At 33.4% G+C, this 7849-nt stretch overlaps 2 protein-coding genes across 2 annotated transcripts; both read right to left on the minus strand.

Annotated features, from left to right (window-relative positions):
* Positions 1-90: 90 nt before the first annotated feature.
* On the minus strand, positions 91-4074 carry LOC139432311 (uncharacterized). The gene has a single exon (XM_071200804.1). The coding sequence runs from the start codon at positions 4072-4074 to the stop codon at positions 91-93; it is 3984 nt and encodes a 1327-aa protein (XP_071056905.1).
* Positions 4075-4487: 413 nt separating this feature from the next.
* LOC111416701 (matrix metalloproteinase-16-like) lies at positions 4488-6771 on the minus strand. Its single transcript, XM_071200805.1, has 2 exons — positions 6543-6771; positions 4488-6178 (listed from the first exon to the last, which is right to left on the minus strand). The coding sequence occupies exons 1-2, from the start codon at positions 6769-6771 to the stop codon at positions 4488-4490; spliced, it is 1920 nt and encodes a 639-aa protein (XP_071056906.1).
* Positions 6772-7849: the final 1078 nt, after the last annotated feature.

A 7849-nucleotide genomic window follows, 5' to 3' on the forward strand; every position in this document is an offset into this window, starting at 1 on the left:
AAAGCGTTGAGGTTTTAAAGAAATCAAACTTCCTGTTATTGCATAATTAAATACGAATAAATTATTAGAATAAATACGAAAAAATTTAAACTAAGTACTATCGTCATTAATACTATAATGACCCCAAGCGAATGTATTAATTCCATTATTACAAATATATCGCTTGGAGTCATTTGGTGATAGAACCAATTTATTTTGTAATGCTGTAAATATGTTATGATTGAAACTTCTAAATAACGTTTGTTTTTTAAATAAAACCGATTTTGAATTTAAACAATCTAAATAATTTTGAAAAGATTTGTTATGTTTAACAATAGCTTTCTTAACACCTTTAGATTTCTTTGTAACCCGACCATCAGCGACCCTATTCGCATACACTTTAGACCTCAAACCGATAAATTCAACCATTGTGTTTCCGCAATTCTCGTCTTTCATTTTACCCAAAACAGCTTTATTATGTAACGGTATGTCAAACTGATTATCAGGACTGTAGTTCGATGTGTCAAATTTATCTAAATTCAATTTCACGTCTCTATAAACATCATCGGAATCAATTAGTACGGTGAAGCTATCGGTATCCATGTAACATAAGCGAATAGATTCACCGTACTTTGGTTTTAAGAAATCATAATAAAAATTATACATTAACAATTTAGACAATTCTAAAACCGTAAAACCAACATATAGAGGTTTATCGTAAACGACATGGAGACGATCCATTTGAATTGCCGAAAACGTTTCTGTGAATATGCTTATGCTTTTAAAATTCAATTTCGCAATTAAACTCCGAGCTCCTAAACGAGGACGACCGGAGATTTCGCTAGTATGAACATCATCCCAACTGGTCACTAATCTTACATCGACTCGCTTATCTACATTTTCCATGGTTTTACCAAAAACCGCATTATTCATTAACTTGAAAAAATCTTTTTCAAAAGAATTATTAGCGTATTGGCGTAATGCTGTATTCTTATCGATGTAAGATTTCAACCAGATAGACTGTCTGAACGATAAAACTCTATTAATTTTAGAAACTTTAAGACCGTTAGCAACGGCCTGCTTTAAATTTCTATAATGCACAACATAATTTGTTTTATTAAATAAATTTGGAATCAACCTTTTATCGCTTTCACATCTACCGTTAGGTGGTAAAATGTTTTCACATAAAAAAGGTAAATCATTATGCGTATCATGCAAATACTCGGGGTATTCGATATCTACATCTAAAATGTAACCGTAATCTGAAGTATCTGATATATTATTAAAATTAAAATTTAGAATTTGGGTATCATCTAACCACTTGAAACTGGAAACCGGTAAATATTGCGACATCGCCCATCCATACAAATTATTCGCGTCCCAATACATTAAATGCGATGATTGTAAATTGGGGTTATAATTATCCATATATTTATTATTAGCTTTGGCGTACCGTAGGGAGCATTGAGAAATACCTCCACGGATACCTTTCTTAATAAAATGAACTTGATCTATATCCGTCAATAATTCTAATTTAATTTTGGTAAATTTTAACATGGCATCCCAAGATAGCCCCGGTGCCGTATAATAATGCGCGGGATCTAAATCGTAAGTTTTAAAACAAACTTGCCTGAATTTTTCAAATACATCAGTCAATAAAAGAACATCTGTCTTTAAATACAAGTCGGAATATTGTTTCAAATTTTGACAATTAAATTCTTTCCACACACATTGAGCGTGCGAATATTGCTCATCGCTTATGTCTTCTAAATTTAATTTGTTGTAAAACATGCTTTTAGATGGTAGTGATGTATCTTTTAGTTTGTCGAAAGAGGCTATATAATTGTATGGAAATACACCCTTTTTCGTTAACAATTTAAAATGTTCCGGGTGTGAAAAGAATTTACGTATATTGATAAAGTCATTTATTTCGAGGTTACCGGCTAATGAGTCTAATGAAGATGCCATAAATCTAAACGAATCAACAAATCTTAATTTTAAGAAAATATTTTCCACAGTTTTATCTTCATTGATTAATTTATCGACAAACACTCTTTTACTGAAACTGATATATTTTTCTTTATTGTTCGGCAATACATCAAGTCCATATTCATCAGCATCAGCCATTTCTTTAATAAATAAATGGCAATCATAACCGCTAAAATTATGAAAGAATATTGGAATAGAATTTGGAAGTTTAAAATTTAGATTGAAATTTGCATGGGCGGGTCCCCGGTATTTACCATCAATATGACAATGATCGCGTACCTTAACCTGGTCAGATGTGAAAGGATTTTGGCAAATATAACAATTTTCAGCTGAATCGAAATTGCGTTGCTCATCGGTTGTTAAAGGTATCATTGGTTTTACGGTTTTCAAGTATTTATTATAGATAAATTTAACATCATCGATTAATTTTGTGATAAAAACGTGAGATGCATCAAGTCCTGTATACGTTTCAAATTTATTAAAACTACTATCAATCGTGGAAACGATATAATACGCGAAACTGTAGGGTTGATGCATCTCAACTTTTTCGGTAAAAGATTTAGATGAATTGGGCTCACAAAAATCGATGGGTTGTAGAATCGATTCGAAGTCTGCATATATAACGAACGGGACCATCTGTGTGAATTTATAGTTATTAAATGATAAAATATTTTCGGGAGTGTGTAAGCCAAAATAATTAGGTTTTGATTTTAAATTTATCGTGGGAACAATTGTTTTTATATGATTACAATCGTGATTCTGATGTGTAATTAATTTTTCAGCAGATGGAAATCGGGTTATACATCCATCACAAAGGTGTATAGAATGCTCATGGCGTGAAAACTGACGTGATATAAGCCTGGATAGGTTCTTAATTAATACAAAATGACTTTTCCCGCCGGTTTCATATAAATAGAGTAAATTTATATGAATTTCCCGTCTTTGTTTGGTAAAATAAATTGGTCCTTCCACCGTATACTTATTCGAATTCCTAACTAACTCATACACATTAATGCTTAAATTATTTAACTTTTCCACTTTAACAATGTCTTTAAAAGTAATGGGGAATCTAATACCTTGTAAATTAAGTGTTTCACTATAGTGAGGGTAGCTTGAAGTCCGGTCTTGATGAAGTTTTGCGGGATAAAGAGCTGCCATCAAACACCACGCTAGACATGCATCGTCTTCATAATTCTTAATATTGATGCATGCCTTTTTCTTTTCGATATCATGAGGTAAACGAATATATGATGACCCGGGTATGGGCTCAAATTTATTGATGTTCAGGAGCATGTGAGATATAGAGTGGAAAGCCCACCCCGACCCACGCTCCTGAAACTCTTCGCTTTGATTTAGAACATCCCGAGTCATCTCATCATAAACCTCATTCAACACAGTGGCGGCAGTGATAATTCTAAATTTTGTATTAAAATTTTTCTCCGACATAATAATTTCCTCATTCCCGTCATCATCATCAAATCCGGACTTAATATAATTTGCTAATAACTCAATCTGAGCTTTTACCGAACCATTCCTATTGAGATGTTGTTCAATCAGTCGATTAACTGTTTCACAACATTTCAATAGATATGACGGTATATCATCATCAGGTTGAGGTCCATCAATTCTATAGCAAACTACCCTATTTTTATAGCAAGACTTAAATTTTCTAACATTATCATCGATTATTTCAACATGCTCAGTTCTAAGATGACATTCAAGCGAGATAAGTGATGGTAGTAAATGGCCACAAACTTGACATACCCTTCCCTCGTTTTCGATCATGGACTCTGGACGTGCTGAATATCGATGACGTTTATTACCTGGTGGTGGTGGTGGTGGTGTTGATGATGATGTTGATGGTGTTGATGGTGTTGGTACTACCATCTCCAAATTTGATTGTTGTTTAGTAGATGTACCGGGAACTTCCATCTCTAGATGTGATTTATGTTCGATGGTTGATGGTGGTGGTGGTGGTGGTGGTGCTTGACGTTTCATAGATAAGTCATGGGATCGTTTCAGATGTACGTTCAAGTTATCTCGTCTTGAAAATGTTCCTCCACACACGGTACAATCGAAATTAGTTTTACTATGTTTATCTCGCATATGCCTGTCAAGATTACGTTTCACCGTAAAAGACACTTGACAGAACTCACAAATAAACATGTTTAGAGTTTTTTCTTTTCACTTTTCGGAAATAAAAAAAATAACACGGTGTCTACGAGATCACGAACAAATGCTATTAACTTTTCGGTAACCAGAGCATCCTTTATATATCTATTGTCTTTAAATAATAAAACAAGTTGTAGATAATTGCGGTGAAAAACAGATAGTAGTTTCAAAAAAACAAAAAAACCACAAACGGATGACAGTTGGACGAGATAATAATTAATTCTACTTCGAAAAACAAAAAAAAAACCACAAATGTATAAACAAGTGGAAAATTTTTTATTTACATAGAACCCAAATAAGTTTGTCGTTACATAGATTAAATCACATTTGATACATACATAACATATTTAATTTTCCGCTGGAATTGTGATATTTGATGAAATTATTGTAGACAATATATATTTGAGTTGATCAATTAAAGACTTATAGGGACAAGATATACCCAATAAAGATAGGTTCTTTTCCGAACTACTCACAACCTCTTTTAAATATTCATTGTAACGGATAATTATATCTCCAACAAAGAAATTTAATAAACCATCAGACGTTTTATATACACCACTGAAGTTGTTTGGAATTCCCGGAAAGAATTCATCTGCAGACATTATAATCTTTTTTCTTCTGTAAAAGTACTCATCTACCTGAATGATGTAATGTTTATCGAAAAAGATGTATGTCAAACCGTAGTTACTGGTAACCACACCTCTAATTTTACTTGCATCAGTTAAACCTAATTCCGTTTCAGAAAATCTATATTTATACCTTACAGTTAAACTCTTAATTTCAATTATATATATTTCATTTTTGATAATAAATGTGAATAGACCATTTGAATCTACTGACACTACATAGTCATAGTCGCTATTGTCTAAAACCCCTCTCAAGGGGTGTATCCAATCTAAAATGTTTACAGCTTCGGATTGAATCGGTTTTTTAGTCTTTAGATCAATTAACCAAACCCACTGCTTAAAGAAAACGTAGACTATTTTATCGTAAATTAAAAATGCTGTGAACTTTTCATCCACATCGCATATATGGGAGACGTTGACAGTTGAAACTGATGTTGACCTTATTGTTGTTGTTGTTGTTGTTGATGGTGATGGCCTTACTGTTGTTGTTGTTGTTGTTGTTCTTGTTGTAGTCGAAGTTTGAGTTCTATTTGTAGTGGGAATTGAGGTTGTTGTAGAGATACTAGGTTTATCAAGTGATTTACGTCCATAGATTCTCTGTATATTATCAATGTCATGCCGACTTAAGGTTTCAACTCCACCATAATATGCATACATTACGGAATCATTTCGATTATTATGATCTAACCCTAAAGAGTGTCCAATTTCATGTATAATAACTGGTAATAAATTGACTTCATTTTCGTTATTATTAGTGAAATTCCAATTCTCGTCTATGTCTATATGAATTTCAACTTTATCTTTATGTATACTCGGATACTCTGCGTGAGCTAGCACACCTCCTTTACAGTCAAATTTAGCGGGGCAATTTATCCTAGGATTTTGGATAAGTGTATGATTCACACTTCGAAACCCGATTAAAATGTTAATATCTCGATAAGTTTTTTGAAATTGTAAATTTATATGCTCAGACCAAACGTTAAACGCCTTTCTAAATAGCTCTACGGACTGTAGATGATATGGTTGGAACAAACCCCATTTAATTTTAGTAAAGTTCCACTTACGCGTTATATGTTTATAGTTTAAATTTGTATAAACATCCAAATTACCACATCGGGGTTTTAACAGTAGCTTTAACGTATCATTATCAGCCTCCCCTGTTATAGGGAGATGATAGTAATTTTGAAAGTGAGATAGACCTTCAGCTAACATTTCCTGACGATCTAAATGTAAATTGGGTTGTTCGTCAAAGTCCACCGCCGAAATATGTCCATACTTAACAAGAAGGTTATAAATATCATCAGTATCGTCGTTTAACGTTCCAGATATATATTTCAATATATATATCAACAGGTAAATAGATTTAAAATTAATATGGAGGTACATCTTAACTTGTTGGACGTTAAGGACTGAATGAATGAAAGTTCAATAGTTTACAAAATATATACATTTATTTTTTACAGTACAATACATTTTGATTGGTTTACAGCATAAATTTCGATTGGTTCACATAATTTTTTAATATTAATGCGTTGTTTTGCGAACATACGGCTGGGAACCCGTTATGACACCAACACACATCTAACGAAACATTTAATTTAATCTCTTCGGCTACATTACATTTTTCTAGCGATAGGTCGATAATCTTTAAATTCCTACAACATCGATTTGGATGGCATTGACGATTTTTCAAAAAATGTGCCTTCTGGTTCCCCTTCACATAGATGAGATCATAGTTTGAAATGGTATCATCGAGCAGCTTCAAACCCATACCTTGACTGATCCAGCCATCGTTAAAACCCAATCGATGATGATGCCGTTCTAAATATCTACAAGACTTCTGGTCCTTTTCGTTCAGCGCTCGGAATGGTTTGCTTGACTGAAGATGTAGATGTAACGTGTGGGATGTGTCTAAATCTATGAGAGTGACTTCTCTGGCTTCAAATTCTGAATCGACTTGAACACCTTGAATATCTACAACTGCCGTACGTCTGAATGTCATGATGGTAACTAATGTGTGTGCATAGCATGGACGTCATATTTATATAGTCAATGGTAGTTGTTTTTTTCCACGGTTAACCACAATTTATCATTGTGGACATCCTGTTTGTCTATACTTGCCCCTGCACCTGCATAGTTGTTTTTCTCTGTGGCTAACCACATTGTTATCAATGTGGGTATCATACCGTTTGTCTTTAACGTCATACCAAGTTGTTTTTCTATGGCTAACCACATTTTATCATCATCAATGTGAGTATCATGCTAGTTTATGATTACCGACACCTCACCACTGAATGGTTTATATGTATACATCGGGTCTTGAATTAAGATGCAGTATGCCTTTGTCTCCGCTGGAAAGTCTTGACTGCTTTGAATTTCAATGCGTACCTCACAGGATTTTGAAGGTGCAGCTTCCTCATCATTGTTCTTAGTAGTATCAATTACGAATAGAGGCCTACTTTTAAAGCTTATGAAATCCATGATTGGTTGCTTTCGGGATGATTCCCAAATGTATGATTGAAACTCTGTATACATTTTATATATTTCCACATAATTTTCATTTCTAAAGTCCAAATTCATTGATTCAAACGGATAGCAGTATGAGTTTAGGTAAACTTTAAGATCAGTAATGTTTAAGTGATCGAAAAGTGTGCAATCTGAATTTACTTTATCTTTTCGCTTAGTTTGAAATGCAACTACAACATATTGAGGTCGTCCTTTATTAGTCGTTGATGTGACCGACCAAATCTCCTTGTTTCCATTTCTTATTGAAGGTAGTTCATAGAATGACCATTTACGAAATGGTATTGGTATATTTGAATTTTTATTTAAACCGTCTAACAACTTAAACTTAATGGATGGACTTGGATAGATATGCTTAGCTAACAGTGTTACCGATTTTAGAGTAAATACTGCCGTACTCAATGTTGCAGTTGTGGATATGGATGTGTAACAATTTGAATCAGTGCGACTTCTAACAAATCTGAATTTAAAGCGTCCTCTCATCACATGATTGTAATCTCTAAATACTCCAAATATATGGCTCAATGGTATTTGAAATACAAAACTCTTGTTTGCAC

This window comes from Onthophagus taurus, unplaced genomic scaffold, assembly GCF_036711975.1.
Source record: "Onthophagus taurus isolate NC unplaced genomic scaffold, IU_Otau_3.0 ScKx7SY_14, whole genome shotgun sequence".
Lineage (NCBI taxonomy): Eukaryota > Metazoa > Arthropoda > Insecta > Coleoptera > Scarabaeidae > Onthophagus > Onthophagus taurus.